This window comes from Paramisgurnus dabryanus, chromosome 8 (genome assembly GCF_030506205.2).
Source record: "Paramisgurnus dabryanus chromosome 8, PD_genome_1.1, whole genome shotgun sequence".
NCBI lineage: Eukaryota > Metazoa > Chordata > Actinopteri > Cypriniformes > Cobitidae > Paramisgurnus > Paramisgurnus dabryanus.
Window position 1 is genome coordinate 26,758,598 of NC_133344.1, and position 19,329 is coordinate 26,777,926.

Below are 19,329 nucleotides of genomic sequence, written 5' to 3' on the forward strand. Positions count from 1 at the left end.
GAGAAGGAGAGTTTGAGTAGCTAAAGACTCTCCTAGGGTCACAGCTGAAGAATTGCAGAAAATTGTTGAGCCTCTGGTTCAGAAAACCTTTAAAAAAATTGTCAAACAGAACCTACATCAACACATGTTGTTTGGGAGGGTTACAAGAAAAATTCTCCTAGCTCATTCAAAAACAAACTAAAGCATATTCAGTTATCAGTCATGACTGGAACTTTAAATGGGAATGGCTTCTATGGTCAGATGAAACTAAAAAATGAGCTTTTAGCAGCAAACACTCAAGATGGGTTTGGTAAACACAGAGAAAAAAAGTACCCCATGTGTACAATGAAATATACTGCTGTGTTTTTGATGTTGTGGGCCTATATTTCTGCTGGAGGTTCTGGACATCTTGTTAAAATACATGGCATCATGGATTCTATCAAATACCAACAGATAAAAAATCCGTAAGTGACTGACTCTGTTAGAATTCTTATAATGGGCCATGTTTGGATCCTCTAACTGTACAATAACCAAAACACAAACCTCAAAAACAACACAAAAATGGGTCACTGAGCTCAAAACCAAGCTTCTGCTAAAGCCATTCCACTCTTCTGACCTGAACCCCACAGAAAATGAGAGGAGTGAACTGAAGAGGAGAAGCAACAACATGGAGCTGGGAATCTAAAAAGTCTGGAGTGATTCTGGATGAAGGAATGGTCTCTGATCTCTTGTCATGTGTTTTCTTACCTCATCAGGCATTATAGGAGAAAATTTAGACCTGTTAAACTGGCAAATGGAGGTTTTAAAAAGTATTGAATAAAAGGGTGCTAATAATTTTGGACAATGTGTATTAGAGAAAAACATTTATTTCATAATCATATTTCCCCCCATTTTAAATTCTTATTATCCAATAAAAGAATACATTTTTGTGAATTTTTTTAATGAAAAATCAAAAGGATTAACAATGCAGATGAATTTTCACAGCCTTATTTGATCATATTTACCAAGGGTGCTAATATTTTTGGCCACGACTGTAAATAGTTTAAGGTCAGTGCCACGCCACCCCTGCTTTACTGATGCACAATAGATGAAAAATTCTTCCCTGGGACACCTTTCCTACAACTCGACGTGGTGGACAGTCTGTAAATAATCTCTAAACCATGGAGCATGTGTTCCAGTTGACAAAAACACCTTTTTTCAGAAAGAGAAGTAAATATTAAAACTTAACTTAAATGAATAGTCTAGGATATTTTATATGAATTTAGAATAAAAACACTGTTACTTTAAGCACACACACCCATTTACATTTACACGTTTGGCAGATGCTTTTATCCAAAGTGACTTACAGTGACATGCTTTATTTTGTATGTGTGTTCCCTGATGATATTTGCTAGTAATGTAATGCTCTACCAATTGAGCTATGGGAAAATGTTTAAATTAAATAACTCACTGTCAAGCCAGACAACAGGAGCCTTTTCTCTGAAAGATGCTTCAATAACAACAAGCTGACATGTCAGAGACAGTCTGATGAAAACCACATCTCCATCTTCTTTAATGAGCAAGAGCATCTTGCCAAATCCAGTCAACTCTACAAAAAAAAAAAAAACTCATTAAGTTGACCATTTCGAATAAAGTTGCAAAGGATTGTTAACATAAAAACTGCTTTGCGTTCCAGATAAAAGTGTTTGCTCACCTCTGGACTAAATCATAATAAATTAAAATAATTTTCACATCTTTTAAATAATGGTAGCGTTGGGTATATTGGAGTGTTATGCACTTTATTGCTGTATATTCTTTAATTTACTGTTTACACATGTGTAATATTATAAATTGTTGGTTAAATTCCCAAATTTACTTAGGCATTAACAAGGTAATTTAGCATACGTTGTCAAACTGAATAAACTGCATAGTTGAATGATTAATCAGATGGTCAATACAGATGTTTTTGAAGGACCTCCTATAGCATAAGAGTCCCTAAAAAATAAAAGGCACAGTCCAAATTCACTTAACGAGCTGGATGATCGATCATCATTCTGTCATCATGGCTCTTACTGCTGGTTGTTTTTGGAAAGGACTCCTGCTGCTCTCTTTTCTCTTCATTTCTATAAATGGACAAACAGAGCCGTAAGTCACTTTTAATGATCACTATGTTTGTTTTTATTCCATAGTTGTTCTGTTTTATTGCTGTCTGTCACATGTTTTAATGCATGACAATAAATAAATATCTGAGACTACTGCAGAAAAACTGACGGTGATGGTTTGCATTAAAATTTCAGTATTTCTAAAATCTCTATAATTTATTAAACCTTTTCTCTATAATTATATCTACACAAATCCACATGACAGAATATGGGATCATCTCTCGACAGATCTTTCATGGTGACATTTCCTGCATTGATCCAGTCAGGATCTGAAGCTAAACTGTGTGCAAGTCTCCTGAAGCCCAATGAAAGTCTTGTAATGACCGTTCATCTAGTGAATGATGACCAGATCACATTATTACTGCAGGAGAAAACAGATGAAGAGTTTCATCGCTGCTTCAACTTCAAGGTTTGACATCAAAACAATCTGCATGATAAAAAACAAGATCAAAATGTATGTTTGCTGCATTATCATCTTATTTCATTATTGTAAATGATGTGTTTGTGATTATTTCTCATCAGGCTCCATTGGTGGAAGAAGAATCAGTGCAGAAAATAAAGGCTGAAATTAAAGGGGAGTCTTTCAAGATGACTGAAGAGAGAAAAGTTATGTTTACACATTACAATCCTTTGACCTTTATCCAGACTGATAAACCCATCTATAATCCAGGACAAACAGGTGAGATGATTCAAAGGTTAAAACTAGTATGTTGACACAGCAGAGCAGTTGTATGTTGTGTTTGTACAGCAGTTCAATATTGACAGGTCAAATTTCAAATAAATAGAGTGGGAGTTTAAAAAAATCAAATGTCCCCAACTAGAGTCCCCATAGTGAATCTTGGCCATTTCCATTAGTGAATATTGGGACGTATCATATTTTACAAAACTTTTTGGCCATTTGCAGTTGTTAAAAAATTAACTAATATAAAGGATTCAGCTTCACACTGTATCCTCAATTACAAATGATAAAAGCTGGGCAGTGGTCTGGTGGTTAGAACGTCCGGTCCGCATGAAGGTTCCCGGTTTATTTCCCAAGACTAGCAGGTCAAATGCCCAGTTCCTCCCCTGGTGCACTATTGCTAGCAGTCCACTGCTCTCTGTGTGTGTGTGTCTGTTTATACTCACTTGGATGGTTTAAATGCAGAAGTCACAAGGTATGAGTTACTATGCATTGGCCATTAGATGTAACACTTATATTGCTCTTCCATTGATCAAGAATGCCAAATGTAAAAACCTGTGGTGGTCGTGGGAGTCTGAGATTGTGTAGATATAAGTTTGACTGGAGATAATGATACAGGGTCTGTTCTTTGTTTTGGGGAAGCTTGCTGTCACATTCAAACATTTATGTAGCCTATTCTGTGAAATTAATGTCATTTTAGAGAAAATCAAGAAACTTGTATTTAGTCTTAATGGCCAAAAATCCATAAATAAATCATTTGAAATCTTTATAATTAACAGTTCTTTGGTCATAACCAGTAACTTTCCATATGAGAAAGACAACATTATCACAATAAAACATGTTTTTACTTCATTTATACCTTTTTTTTCAGTACATTTCAGAGTTGTTACCATGGATACAAATTTTGTACCCCTTGAACAACAGGTTTGGCATTTTGTTCTTTTACTTTTAAATTTTACTTGTGAAGTAGCTTGTTTATATAATTTTACTCATTTAAAAACAGATTTTGTGCAATAGTTTTGAATAATTTTGACATTTACAAGCAATTTAATTATCATTTGCTCTTTTGTTTACAGTACAGTACAGTGGTGCTTGAGGTAAGAATACAAAACCTCCTGTACAGTCATTCACGACAGACACAACTTAACCCTGTGAAAAGACTTAAAAGGGGTGTTGGCATATACTTTCGATAGGCTACATCGAAGGGTTTACCTACTGCCCTATTTTTAGAGGACAGAATAATTCACCAAAACTTCATATTTTGTATTTGCAAGTTTTGTAATAAAACTGTTAGAGATTTCTTCAGTATTGGTAAAGATTTATGTAACTGTCTATAACCTCTGTATTTTGTCTTTGGTATTAAAAGGACAGTCAAAATAACAGGATCGGTCAATGGACCAATATTTCCTCAACACGATGGATATTGCAGCGTTCTTATGACTTAAACCCTGAAGCGCGTCAGGGCAGGTACACACTGAAGGCTCACATTGGTGAAAGACGGATAACATCTTATTTTCAGGTGGAAAAATATGGTAAGTTATAGCCACAAACAATGTTCAATTGTTTGCTTGAGACAAAGTTTATAAATAGTCATAATCAGACTTCATTTAATTTTTGCCCTCTCAGTTTTGCCGAAGTTTGAAGTTACTATAAAAGCACCAGATAGTGTGAGTGTGGCTGATGAGGAAATGAAAATTGAAGTTTGTGGAAAGTGAGTTTCATATAATATTTATATTTCACATAATATTTCTGAAATTGTATTCTTTAATCTATCATTCACTTGCACTTTTTCACAGATACACTTATGGGCAGCCTGTCCCTGGAAAATCGTGGATAAAAGTGTGTCGTAATCCTTCACATTACTCCAGTGGAAATAAAATCTGTTTCACTGAAACCGTTGAGGTTTGTGAGTATGCAGTACAAGAAGAGGAATGTGACCTGTATTTAGTAGTCACTTTATTCTGTTTGTGTCTTTCATTACCATTAGATAAAGGAGACGGGCTGTGCCGTTCATTCTTTTAATGTGTCAGCCTTCAGCAACATTACAATAAACAATCAACTGTACAATTATCTTAATGTTGAGGTGGAAGTAACAGAAGAAGGAACAGGTGAGCTGTGACTGTAGACATGTATTCACACTTTTGCAATGTACTGATCATCTTTATTTGTATTGTTAAAATAAATTGCGATTCAAAAGTAAGATACACAGTAACCATCTGTATGTAACAGAGACCACCATGACAAAATCAGAAACTGTATCCTTCACTTATGAAATTGGACAATTGGCAATTACAGACCTACCCACGACATATAAACACGGATCAGTCATAAAAGGAAAAGTAAGTTGTCTTTTTTTCACTTATCAATAAATGCACAGATCTTTACTCTTGCTTATTTTTTAACAGATCAAGGTTACAGATTTCAAAGGAACACCAATTTCAAACAAAGACGTTTATCTCTTTAAAAGGATTGACTGGTCCCCAAATCTGCTCTTTAATCTCACTACAGATGACAATGGACTGGCAGCATTCTCACTTAATACATCTAGTCTGCCTGAAAGTGATCTTAATCTGATGGTATGATAGTTTGTCCTAATCCAGTTTTCTGTTGTTTAAAGTATTGCTATGGATTTGATGGTTGTAATTTCTCGTTCATTGTTGTCCAGGCAAGCGTACATCCAGGATTTTATTTAAATACCTATGGCAAGCCTCACTTCCCTACAGATCAAAAAGGAGTTTCAATTTTCCAGCCCGCCACCCCATATACCCCATCATTTAGTGAACTGACTATAGACAATCTTAAGGAACCCTTAAAGTGTGATGTTGAGCTTCCAGTAACCATTAATTATCATTTCATTGGAGAAGCCATTGATAACTTCAACACTGACATCGTCTATATGGTGAGTATCAATACTACATGTTCATTATCAGTGTAGCGTTTCATAGAGATCTGTTTGACAGTATTAACTGGTCAGTTTGTTAACAGTGTGTTGTGTGTTTGTCTCAGGTCTTGTCCAGAGGTGTGATAGTTCATCATGGATATGAGAAGGTTGAAGTGAAGACTTCTAATGGAGCAGCGAATGGCACAGTGTCATTCAAACTGTCTGTTAAAGCAGATCTGACTCCAGTAGTGCAGATACTTGCATACTGTGTTCTGCCCAGTGACAATGTAGTTGCTGCGAGTCAAAACTTCAACACTGAAAAGTGTTTTAATAACAAGGTATGAAACAATGTAGCAATGCTGAATTATATTATTTCAAAATATAACTTAGAATTTCACATAATTTTTTACTGCTTTAAATATATATTTATTTAACAGTTCCTTTTTTCGCGAATCTGATTGGCTGATATATATTCTATTGATCGTAACAGTAACCGCTTCACCATTTCGTATTGTTTACATATCATTCCGCCACAGATCATGATTGAATGAGGAAGGCACTTGAGCTGTACGGTCGCTCTATCTGTGACTAGAGAAAGCTCCCAACATAGCGTTACATAAGCCCAATTCCCTTCAAAGGTTTGGGTGTTTAAACTTTGGAGGAAGTTGCCTTCATTGTGTCTCATAGCGTGGCCGAATAAAATGGACTTGGCGAATAGAGCAACGAAAACAATCATTTTCTTTTTACCAGGAGCATCTGTTTGCACGCGTCCTCTAAATTGAAACGGGCCACACTGTTTGGATGAACCCAGCTAGTACAGGCATTTGGGCCCTGGTTAAAACCAGTGACGGCTCGTGACTGCTCATCCGAGGGGCGCTAATTCAAAATAAGTGTCATGAGTGTGGTTCCCTTTTCCAAAATATGTGTGCTGCGTGTCGAGTGATCCTGTGTGCATCACGTGTTTTGTCAAAATAAGTGCCTTCTGCCCAAGCGTCAAAACCGTTTATGATTAAAGAGACGCTCATGTTCCCCAAATACACGCAAGACACTCCCTTAACAGTAAATTCTGATTATGCATGAGATTATGCGAGTATCTGGCAAACACGAGCTTCTCTTTTATCATAAACCATTTAGACGCGTCTGCAGCAGGCACTTATTTTGGCAGGACAAGTGTTGCACGCACGATCTCTCAAAGCGCAGAAAAGAACCACACACATGACGGGCAATATGTTGTGACGAACTTCGCATCGAGCGTCCTCAAAAAAAGAAGTCACCAGCCGCCACTGGTAAAAACACTGGCTCACTATACATCAGGGATTCGGGATGCTTGCTGAATTATTTCCGGTGATGTGAATATTAAAACATGAGACGACACAACTGATATTTATAAACATCATGCAGAAACGACATCTCTCTGAGGATTTTTTTAACGTTTTTTAATAAGTACTGATAGTACTAGTACTTACAAGAACAAAGTCCAGTAAAAAGACAGTGCTAGTACCGCTTTAAGATTAAATAGAAATTTTGTTTCATATGTAGTAATGTAATTTAACTTTTACATCTGCCAAAATAACAACAAAACAGACTAGATATGAATAAAAGAAAATAATAGATTCATGAGACCAAAACGTCCATTTTGACCATTAGAAACAGATACCTCAGAGCGTCAAATAGGAGTGTCCGAGATGAGGCTGTGGTCCACGACGTATGCGAACACTGACTGTCGGTTCACAACAGACGCGAGTTCAAATGATGTTTTATTAACGTAGTTCTGGAGGAACACGTCAAATAAACTACTCAAGTCCCTCCAGCTTTCTAAAATCAGAAATCAACAAATACTCTAGTATCACCAGCTGTCTACAATCAGTAATCAACATATCTACCCAATCAGCAAGCCCATATATAATCACAGTCAAACTAACCTAAGGATTCTCTATAGTCTTCAGAATCCCTCCACCACCCCATCTCCTCTCACTCACCAGGTTACTCCCTAAACCTGTGGGGGATACTCTGTGTTTGGGCCCATTTCCGAGCTCAGAGCCCTCCCTCCAGACAGCATGCCAAATACGTTTACAAATTTAATATATCAAACTTATTTTTTAAGTGTGAACTTGTGAACGATTTTCAATACAAAGTCATTGCAAAGACTTGATCAGTTGTGTTCTTGCGTGGGGCGATGCAAATGACGCGATATGAGCAGACTGTTTGCCGCGAAAATACGCAAGTTGACTAGTTGAAAATTCCGTATTTAACTTCTTGTCATGCAAATTTTTCGGTCTAATTGAATATTTCAACTTTGGCAAAGACGCGTTTGAGGCGAATAGCGCGTGTTTTCGTTGCAAATGCGATGCCCAAATCGTGGCATTCACATTGCCCTACGCAAGGACGCGTCTAATTGCGTCTTTGCATTGACTTTGTATGTAATCTAATCGCGCAAATTGCATCTGGTGTGAACCCACAGTTACACGAAGTTAAATCCCGCGAGTAATCTAGAGCGAGTAAAGGTGCATTTACATCATAAGCGACTAGCAGTAGCAGAGCGAAGCGATCTCATTGATTTCAATGGAAGCTCGGCGGCATCCGGTGACATGAGCAACAGTGACTGTTGACTGCTGGATGGGCATGTCCAGTCTTGCGACAAAGTTGAGAAATGTTTAACTTTATGCAAATTATGAGCGACATTCGGGAGTGACTACCAATGAAAACAAAGCAGGGGAGTTCAAGTCATCCGTCTCTCGTCAGTTACTGGAGTGGACGGTACTCAATTGTTTATGACAACTAGATATAGAAACGTCTCTTTGAAAGAGACAAGCGACATTCAGCGAACAAGTCGCTTATAATGTGAATGTACCTTAACGCGATGCCCCGCGTTTGGTGTGTACATAACATGACACCCGCTGGTCACGCTAGAACTCACACGTTCTTGTGAGTTGGCTTTTAAAGGTTGGCTTTTAAAAACACTCCGTTATCGTTTATCAAACTTGTGCCTTCGAACTGTAGTATAAAAGTAATATACAACCCCAAATCAGAAAAAGTTGGGACACTGTAGAAATTGTAAGTAAAAAAGGAATGGAATAATTTACAAATCTCATGAACTTATATTTTATTCACAATCGAATTAACATATCAAATGTAGAAAGTGAGACATTTTAAAAAATGTCATGCCAAATATTGCCTCATTTTGGATTTCATGAGAGCTATACATTCCAAAAAAACTTGGGATAGGTAGCAATAAGAGGCTGGAAAAGTTAAATGAACATATAAGGAACAGCTGGAGGAGGACCAATGTTTAGGAATAGGAATGTTGTCCCATTCTTGTCTTAAACAGGCCTCTAGTTGCTCAACTGTCTTAGGTCTTCTTTGTCACATCTTCCTCTTTATGAAGCTCCAAATGTTTTCTGTGGGTGACAGATCTGGACTGCAGGCTGGCCATTTCAGTTCTCAGATCCTTCTTATACGCAGTCTTGACGTTGTAACTGATGCAGTATATGGTCTGGCACTGTAATGTTGGAAAATGCAAGGTCTTCTCTGAAAGAGACGACATCTGAATGGGAGCATATGTTGTTCTAGAACTTGGATAAACCTTGCAGCATTGATGGTGCCTTTCCAGATGTGTAAGCTACCCATGCCACACACACTCATGCAACCCCAAACCATCAGAGATGCAGGTTTCTGAAATGAGCACTAATAACAACTTGGGATGTCCTTGTCCTCTTTAGTCCAGATGAAATGGCGTCCCAGTTTTCCAAAAAGAACTTCAAATTTTGATTCGTCTGACCACAGAACAGTTTTCCACTTTGCCGAAGTCCATTTTAAATGACCCTTGGCCCAGAGAAAATACATGCGCTTCTGGGTCATGTTTAGATATGGCTTCTTGTTTGACCTATACTGTAGGGGTGATTTCCCAGACAAAGATTGGCTTAAGCAAGGACTAGGCCTCAGTTTAATGAGGAAATATAACTAGTTTTAACAAACATGCCTTACTAAAAACTTTACCTGTGTGCATTTTGAGGCAAAACAAAGGGCACTGATGTATTTTAAGATATGCAAGTGCAAGTGGTTTTCAGTTTTGACAGCTCTTCCATTTACTTTAGTCTAGGACTAGTCTAATACCTGTACAGGAAACCGCCCCATAGAGTTTTAGCCGGCAACTGCGAATGGCACGGTGGATTGTGTTCACCGACAATGTTTTCTGGAAGTATTCCAGAGCCCATGTTATGATTTCCATTACAGTAGCATTCCTGTATGTGATGCAGTGCCGTCTAAGGGCTCGAAGATCACGGGCATCCAGTATGGTTTTCCAGTCTTGACCCTTACGCACAGAGATTGTTTCAGATTCTCTGAATTGTTGGATGATATTATACACTGTAGATGATGAAAACTTCAAACTCTGCAATTTTTCTCTGAGAAACTCAGAAAACTATTTTTCGCTGCAGCATTAGAGGAATTGGTGATTCTCTGCCCATCTTGACTTTTTTTGGAATGTGTAGCTCTCATGAAATCCAAAATGAGCCAATATTTGCCATGACATTTTAAAATGTCTCACTTTCAACATTTGATATGTTATCTCTATTCTACTGTGAATAAAATATAAGTTTATGAGATTAGTAAATTATTCCATTCCTTTTTTACTCACAATTTCTACAGTGTCCCAACTTTTTCTGATTTGGGGTTGTATGTATTCATGGCTGTGATTATTCAATTATGTGAAATGATGAATCCTATTTTTTACTGTATGATCTTTCTGTTGTGTTGTTGTCTCAGGTGTCTCTTCAGTTTTCTCCTGCTACAGCAGTTCCAGGTGAAGCAAACACAATACAGCTGTCAGCTCAGCCTGGTTCACTGTGTGCTCTCAGTGCTGTAGATCAAAGTGTTCACATCTTGGAACCAGGAAAACGTCTGGATGCTGATAAGGTCTCACTCAATCTCATTCATTCTCACTGTAGATAACTACTAGATGTAAAATATTCTTAATTTAAAAAGTTATAAAAATGTAAAATACCTGTTATGAGTGATTATAAGGAAGACTAATGAGTGATTATGATCCATCTTATTACAGATTTTTAACCGTTTGCCACTGCGTTCAGTGTCAGAATATCCATACCAGGCTGAAGATGAGCAACCATGTTTGAATGTTAGACCCCGTCGAGCTGTGGGAATAGATCACGCCTATGAATCCTTAAAGGTAACAAAGTTGATGATGATTTTCTTTTCTGCATAATATTAAATAGTTTTTTACATACAGGCAGACATTAAATGAAATGATATATAAAACTAGGTAGTGATTATTAAAGATAGGCATAAATGTAACTATTCATTTGATTTATTTTTTGCTGTTTGGCAGAAAGTGGGATTAAAAATGGCAACAAATTTGGCTGTGAGGGAACCTCAGTGTCTAACATACAAGGGCATGACTTTTCACAGACACGATACAATGAGTAAATATTTGTTTTATTGTTATATATGTACATGTAAACGTTTTATTGAAGAATTAATTTATTAAAAATTCTTTAAAAGAAAAGCCTGATAAAAAAAGAAGTTGAATGTACCAGTTTTAATCATTTACATGAATATGATGGCATTTTAGCATATTGCAAGCACATTCATGGAAAATATATATATATATATATATATATATATATATATATATATATATATATATATATATATATATATATATATATAAAATGGCTGCTAGGTCCCCTTTTGCAAGTCTTTGATGATTATATGTACTGTATATCAAAGTCTATCATATTAGGTTATGATGCGGACTCCTTTTTAAAAATACTCTCTTCTCCTTTCAGTAATGTATGACACTTTTTTGGCTAGAAGTGAAGCGAATGATTTTGCAGCTCCTCAAGTAACTGAACGGAGCGTCTTTCCAGAAACATGGATTTGGCAACTTTCTGAAGTTGGGTTAGTGAAGCTGCCTTACAGTGGCAATTATTAGATCTGTTGGCATAGTGATTTATTAGTTATTTATTATAAAATAATTATAAAGTTAATGTCATGTTTAAACTGTGTCATAACATTTGGAGATTTGTTTAAATTAAAATTGTGTCGATATGCATATGAAAGTTAAATTGAAAAAAGTAACTATATGGCAAAGTTCAAATATTGTAGTGATTCCACCACAGGGACTCTGGATCAACACAGGTTCCTGTCAAGGTTCCTGACACCATCACCACCTGGGAGACGGATGCCTTCTGTCTGTCCTCCAAAGGTTTGGGTTTGGCTCCTCCTGCTCAGCTGACAGTTTTCCAGCCCTTCTTCCTGGAGCTTTCTCTGCCTTACTCCATCATCCGTGGGGAGATCTTTGAACTGAAGGCCACCGTCTTCAACTATCTGTCCAAATGTATCATGGTGAGATTTCTGTGAACATCTTCTCATATTTCTGTTATATCAAATCTGAAGTAATCCTCCATCTTTCATGGACAGGTTAAAGTAACTCCAGCTCCATCTTCAGACTTCACTCTTAAAGCCTCCTCTGATGATGACCAGTATTCATCCTGTCTGTGTGCTAATGGAAGAAAAACCTTTAAATGGATTCTCACTCCTTCTGTTCTTGGTCAGTTTGTTTAATCTGAATCAGTGTCTTGTGTTTTTGTAAGTATTTCATCAGTGGAGATGATCATGAGTTGTTTGTTTTGTAGGAGTGTTGAATATAACAGTGAGTGCAGAGGCAGAGCAGTCACAGACTGTGTGTGACAATGAGATTGTGAGCGTGCCAGAGAGAGGACGCATTGACATAGTTACTCGAAGTCTCCTTGTACAGGTGAGCTCATCCCCAACAGATCTCACACATAACACAGATGTTTCTTATACTGTACAGTATGTCATCCTAATATTGCTTATATTTCTATGATATGATTTTAATCATAAATCTGTTATATTATTTTCTGCTGTAGGCTGAAGGGACTGAAAAGACGGAGACTCACAGCTGGTTACTATGTCCAAAGGGTTTGTTAAAGTTTAATTCTTGTGATAAATGTTAAAATATTAAAAATATAACTGTTGTGATTTTACACGCAATAGACATGAGTACAGTCATAATGTGCTGATCATTGACATGTTTTCATTTTTCTTTTTCATAGGTAACAGTCTTTCAGAAGAGCTGGATCTGACGCTTCCTAAAGATGTGATAGAGGGATCAGCAAGATCTTCAGTTTCAGTCATTGGTAACATTTACTGTAGATACACAAACAGAAATGAGACGATACATTTGTATTTTACATTTAATGACGCAATGTAAATCTATTACATTTCTGTGGTAGGAGACATATTGGGTCGTGCACTGCAGAATCTTCATGGATTATTACGAATGCCGTACGGCTGTGGAGAACAAAACATTGCTGTTCTGTCTCCCAATATTTACATTTTACAGTATCTGGAAAACACAAAGCAACTCACTTCAGCCATCAGAGAGAGAGCCACAGGCTTCCTGAAGAGTGGTAAGAAAAAACACATCATGGATTTGATTCATGCTGGCATCAAAATTGTTTAAGAGAAAATCACTGTTTCACTGTTCATTCACTGTCAAACTAAACAGGATATCAGAGACAGCTGAACTACAGACATGACAGTGGTGGATACAGTACATTCGGCCGTGGTGAAGAGAATACATGGTAAATATTTCATTTTAATTTTCACTTTCACTTTGGCGTGATCAAGACTATTGATTAAAAACTGATAAATCTCCAATATCCAAACCGCCAGGTTGACATCTTTTGTCCTGAGGTCTTTTGGCAAAGCACAGAAGTACATATACATTGATCCACATGTTATTAAAAGTGCAAAGGATTGGTTAATAAGCAGGCGCAGTACAGATGGTTGTTTTATTCAACAAGGAAGTTTGTTCAACAACAGAATGAAGGTACGTGATTAAAGATTTTCATGATAAATTTACTACAGTATGTCGCTTTATTTGCTTCTGTGTCTCTACAGGGTGGAGTAAATGATAATATAACCATGACTGCTTACATCACCGCATCATTACTTGAACTGGAAACTCCAGTCACAGTAAGTACATCAACAGACATCATAGTATAAACTGTAAGATGAATGACACTCACGTCTGCTGTTTATCTGTTTGTGTTTCAGGATCGTGTGGTCGCTCAAGGTTTGTCCTGTTTGAGGTCCATCATTGGGAATCTTAAAAACACTTACAGCACTGCGCTGCTTGCCTACACTTTCAGTCTGGCGAATGACACGGACACCAGACAGCAGCTTTTAAAGGAACTGGAAAATCTTGCCATTTCAGAAGGTAAAGACATTTGTGTATTCTTGAATGTCAACAATATATGTTGTTTTATCTGTCATTTATTCACATGTTTTTGGTCCTAAAGGGTCTCAGCTTCATTGGTCTCAGTCAGGATCTGTTGATGATTCTGGTTCTCTGTCAGTGGAGATCAGCTCATATGTTCTGCTAGCTGTTCTCACTTCAGATTCAGTCACTACAGTTGAGCTGGGTTATGCTAACAGGATCGTCAGCTGGCTTGTCAAGCAGCAGAACGCCTATGGAGGATTCTCATCTACACAGGTTAATCATATTAAAGAAAATGAAGTTATCTTAGTGAACATCTGTGTTTATTTAATAACCCAGAATGCATTTCCATGTTGTAATGATGTTGTGATGTTATCAGGACACAGTTGTGGCTCTTCAGGCTTTGTCTTTGTACGCCACCAAAGTCTTCAGCTCTGATGGTTTCAGTACAGTGACGGTTCAGTCAGCAGGAGACTCTCACAACTTTGATGTGAATCAGGACAACAAGTTACTGTATCAGGAGAAGAAACTGACCAATGTTCCTGGCAAATACAGTATTGAAGTGAAAGGCTCGACCTGTGTGTCTGTGCAGGTCAGAAACTCCTGCTACATCTTAGCATTAAAGGGGAGGTTTAAGGCTATTTCATGCATTCTGACTTATTAACACAGTTTAAGAGTTGTAGTCCTCATGCTCATGGCCGGACTTACCATTGGGCTTGATTGGGCTTGAGCCCAGGGGCCCCGGCCAATAGGGGCCTTCCGACTTGCTTGCTTGTGTTCGTTTGATTTGTTCAGTCGTTTTCATTTTTTATTTTACAGCCTAAGAGCCTATTGGTTGGTGCGGAATTGTTTGGTGCTGCATTTAATTCGTTAATATATATATATGTCAGTCATCTTGGTGCTGAACATGACGCGCTGAGTTTACCGCTTTTAAAACCATAGATGCTAGTAGCGAATACGCGAAATGGGAGTCATGAATGAGCTTTACAGATAACGAGAAAGAGCAACGCGAAAATGAAGCGCTCAGTATGAAAAAGATTACTAGAGTAGGCTATGGTCTTGTAACTCTGTTTTTTCTTGTTTGTTTGTAATCTAACGATACGCCGTTATACGCAATTTACCCACTAACGTTAATGGTCAAGGATGTTCGTATACCCATTAAAAAAGCGAGAAAATACTTAACAGTGTGTGACAAACCTTTGACACTTTCATTCATAAATTGACATCTGAATCACTCACCATTCGCATGCTCCACTTGTTACTTTGAGGGTTTAACCTCATATACAGTCGGCTATTTGGTATTTGGTGCATTTGACTTCATGCGCCACTGCGCGATCCGATCATCATATGAAATCAAATTATCACTGCGCAAAAATGACTGTAAAGCAGACGGGTGTATTCATGTTGTTTAACAAAAGCCAAAAGAATGACATCAGAGTACCGCGAGACCGATTCGAGAAATCACACAGAGAAGTCTGCTTTCTAATCGCTCTCGCGGTACTTTGACATCACCAAGCGGTCTGCGTAGCGCCAAATGAAATCCAATCTGCTCGCAGTCTGCAGCTCACACGACACTAAGCAAACAGTCCCTGTGGAGAAATAAACGAGTGAAGCAGAGCTACGAAACATAACAAAATCCGGAGAGTTAACAACGCACATGATATTATATCAACATTTAAATCATCAGTCCAGTTTATTACTTCATCTGGAGGTGAGGATTCACTAAATTATGGCCATGTTGATGTCCTGATGGTTTTGATATAATCCACTAGCTAGCCTAACTTTCCTGTAGTTTCTCTTTCTGCATGTTTGCTAACAGAATCACAGTTTAAACTTCTGAAAAGTGTTCATTTTTATATCTACCTTCAAGGTTTTAATGTATTACGTTCATATCAGACGCAAAAATTAATTAATGATCATCTTCTCCACTTTGGTTTTTGGTGTCTAATTACATGATGGTCTTGTCATAATTATTAAATTACATCCTAAAATCTTTTGTTTTTCATTGTTAAACACTGCACCACTTAGGCTATATGCACAAAATACACTTGTTGATTATGTTTATAACATTATATGGTGTGTAATAAGGTGAATGTTTATCAAGACATATCATTTTTTTCTTAAGCTAAGTCTTACACAATGATTTTAAATGTTGTTATTGGGTATTTTTTAATGTGCATGATTAATTTGGATTTGTGAAATCCCTAAAAATACATGATTTAATTTTAGACTGGGCTTATGTTCTGCTATAGAGACATAGGGGCAGTTTCCTAGACAGGTCTTATCCTAGTCCCAGACTAAAATGCATGTTTGACGCACAGTAATGTTTTTTTGTAAGGTTTGTTTGTAAAAACTACTTGAATGCCCTAATATAACCTAGCAATAGGCCTAGTGCTGGATTAATCTAAACCCTGTTGGGAAATTTCCCTAAAATAGGCTATAGTTCTATGATATATTTTTATTTTAGGTTGTTTACTGTATGTGTGCACTCTCAGAAGATAATTTACACAAGCTGTCACTGGGGTGGTACCCTTTCAAGTAGTACACCTTTGTACCTAAAGAGTGCATATAATGGGTACAAATTTACCTATATCTGTACCTAAATGGTCAATATTAGGAACCATTTAAAGGGTACCGTCCCAGTGACAGCTTTTGTTCTGATAGTGTAGGGCCCAAAATTTATTCAAGCCCAGGGGCCTCCACCCTGTTAAGTCCTGCCCTGCTCATGCTAAACATAAGCAAAGTGTCAAAAAACCAGTTGAGCTTTTAACAGAGTATTTCTGAGCCAAACTCACGCCTCCTTTTTCCTACAAGTTTCGGAAAGTTTTTTTCAAATGGGGGTATCCGTTACGACTGATTGACCCCATATTCCTTTTATGGGCCTTTACCCCCAGAAAAGCACGCCTGCCCTGCACGTCAAGTGAGAGCGCGAACGCGCATTAGCATTGCTCCGTCGAGTAGAAGTCACCGGTATCATTGCACAGCACGCGACAACTTTGTTTTAGCAAGATAGTTAGACAAAAGAAGTGTGATTTTGGATGTAAGGAGAAGAAAACCTTATTTAGCTTTCCCTGTCGTAAGACAACAGTGGATGCAGTTCATTTTTCCAGGACAGCAACGTAATTGCGAATGAGTTTGTTTGTTCCCTGGCTGCATTTCGGAGAGGACTGCTTTACAAACAAGGCTCAGTTTGACGCCGGATTTTCCACTTTTTTACAACTATTGGAGTGGTCAAAACTTTAAAAAGACCCTATTTAGGAGTCACAACCACAGGTGTAAGTAATTCAAAATCTCACGTGTTTTGTTTGCAATAGCACATACGTGCATGTAATGTACAGTAAACAACACCAACAACAGCACTTTGTATTGCATTTACAACATTTACACCTTTTAAAACGGGCAAATGCAGTTAAAAACTGGATTATGTTGCTTTTTTATTAAAATAGCGGATAAACAAGCAAGGATTAATTACCTGATAGAGACGTCCTGGTGTAATCATTGCTGCTATTGTTCCTGTTCGTCCATTACTGACTAAGTATCTGATTCTGGATCATATTTATAATATAAGGCTGGTTATTAAAAAAAACAATTTTTAAACGTTTGATTTTCCATCTATGTCGGCTGTACATCCAAAATTGTTATCCGAAGCTGCACGTACTCGTAACTCTTCAGCTCCGCCTACCGCATGGCTTCAAGTGTTCGACCTTTTACGCCAAAAATCAGAAAGGCTGTTTTTTCTTTTATAAATCTGACTAAACGAAAGACTCTTTGGACATATGAATGATGAAATACTAGTCTATATATAAGCAAGATTAACGTTAGATTGGCAAAAACGTCTTGTGTTATGTCTGCTTTAACAAAAACACTTGGCATATCTCGGTTTAACAAACTGTATGTGTGATGATTTATGAATTAGTTTGTGATTGTATTGATTCTTTATTTCTTTCTCTCAGATGGCTCTGTTTTACAACATTCCCACTCCCAGTGTAGATAAAACATTGACCGTTGAAGCTACGCTTGAAGCTGATTGCAAGAAATCATTTCCACAACAAAAAAAATTGAACTTCACTGTCACGTAGGAAATATTAGGAAAATATAAAAAATATGATAATGATTATAGATTTTGTTAGTTTGTCTAACAAATGCTTCTGAAAAGCAAAGACCTTTAAACACAAAATGAGTTTGAGTTAACCCATGTTTAATCTATAATGTAAATGCTTAACTGATCTTTTTTATAAAAACAAAACAGACGATATGAACACTATAAACATTTTGTGATTACACGGGGTATTCTAGAAACCAACCCTGTACATTATTTATTTATTTTTGCAGATATAATGGTCCAGAGGAAACTACTAACATGGTCATTGTGGATATTAAGATCTTATCAGGATTCACAGCTGACACATCATTGGTGGGTTTAAGTTTATAAAGTGATGAATCACAAACTTGTTTTTTGAGGTCTGATGTTTCTGCATTTTCACACTTAAGAACAATAACACAATAACCTTAGAGGCAAGTCTTGACAATAACTATAATAACTTTAATAAATTTCCCTCACAGATGTTTGCACCACTTGTGGAGCGGGTGGATACTAAAGATGATCATGTCCTTGTATATTTAAAGGGGGTGAGAGAATTCATATCTTGAGCATTTATATCATTTATGAATGTAAAAACAATAACATCATATATAATTAAAATATAAATGTTTTAGCTATAATGGCAATGACTGAAAGTTTGTGTTCTTCTGCTGATCCTCCTGCAGGTTCAAAAAATATCCCTATGAATTATGAGATACAATTAAAACAGATTCTTTCAGTCAAGAACCTCAAGCCAGCTGTGATCAAAGTCTATGATTACTACCAAACAAGTAAGATTAGATATACCAGTTTCTTATGTATTAACCTGAACCCCTAATTTTGAGAAAAAAATATCATAGCCAAACTAATCACGTGATGCATTGCTCTCTGACACGCAACATTTATTTCATTTGAAAGTTAACTATACAAGTATTTATCTATGACTTTTTGTATATACTCTAAATTGCTGGGATTATCCGTGATACATTTTCTGTTTTCTTCAGGTGATCATTCAGAGACGGAGTACTCCTTCCCATGTGAATAATGCAGCTCATTGCCCCTTGGATGAAGTTTAAATTGAAACTAAAATGTTATTTTATGTGTTTAGTTTGTTTGTTCTTTATTCTAAGCAAAAATGTAGTAATACTACATAAAAGTATTAAAGTGTTTTGTTTTGGGGTTTTGTGTCAATGTTTCAATGTCTAAGCCTATAGTCTCTTAAATTCTGTCTGGCTTGAAGTGACTGCTCCATTTTAAGCCCAAACCTAAATCTGAATTGTGGCACACTGCTGAGACTCAGCAGCT

The 19,329-nt window shown here is 37.0% G+C and overlaps 1 protein-coding gene across 2 annotated transcripts; it reads left to right on the forward strand.

Annotated features, from left to right (window-relative positions):
• The first annotated feature begins 1,979 nt into the window (after positions 1-1,979).
• LOC135771158 (alpha-2-macroglobulin-like) lies at positions 1,980-19,203 on the forward strand. Of its 2 annotated transcripts, XM_065281271.2 has the most exons (34): positions 1,980-2,103; positions 2,349-2,529; positions 2,643-2,799; positions 3,671-3,723; positions 3,876-3,896; positions 4,166-4,331; positions 4,426-4,510; positions 4,596-4,701; positions 4,787-4,907; positions 5,029-5,138; positions 5,205-5,375; positions 5,465-5,698; positions 5,806-6,018; positions 10,445-10,594; positions 10,740-10,865; positions 11,025-11,118; positions 11,485-11,596; positions 11,818-12,043; positions 12,119-12,248; positions 12,334-12,455; positions 12,589-12,640; positions 12,775-12,858; positions 12,955-13,131; positions 13,230-13,305; positions 13,397-13,553; positions 13,625-13,699; positions 13,781-13,943; positions 14,026-14,219; positions 14,323-14,535; positions 17,897-18,018; positions 18,276-18,357; positions 18,507-18,574; positions 18,712-18,815; positions 19,029-19,203. In XM_065281271.2, exons 1-34 carry the CDS (start codon positions 1,997-1,999, stop codon positions 19,067-19,069), a joined length of 4,293 nt encoding a protein of 1,430 aa, XP_065137343.1. In that variant the 5' UTR covers positions 1,980-1,996; the 3' UTR covers positions 19,070-19,203. The 2 variants fall into 2 exon arrangements, with proteins under 2 accessions (XP_065137343.1, XP_065137342.1); XM_065281270.2 differs by lacking the exons at positions 18,712-18,815; positions 19,029-19,203 and having other exon boundaries at positions 18,507-18,664.
• The last annotated feature ends 126 nt before the right edge of the window (positions 19,204-19,329 follow it).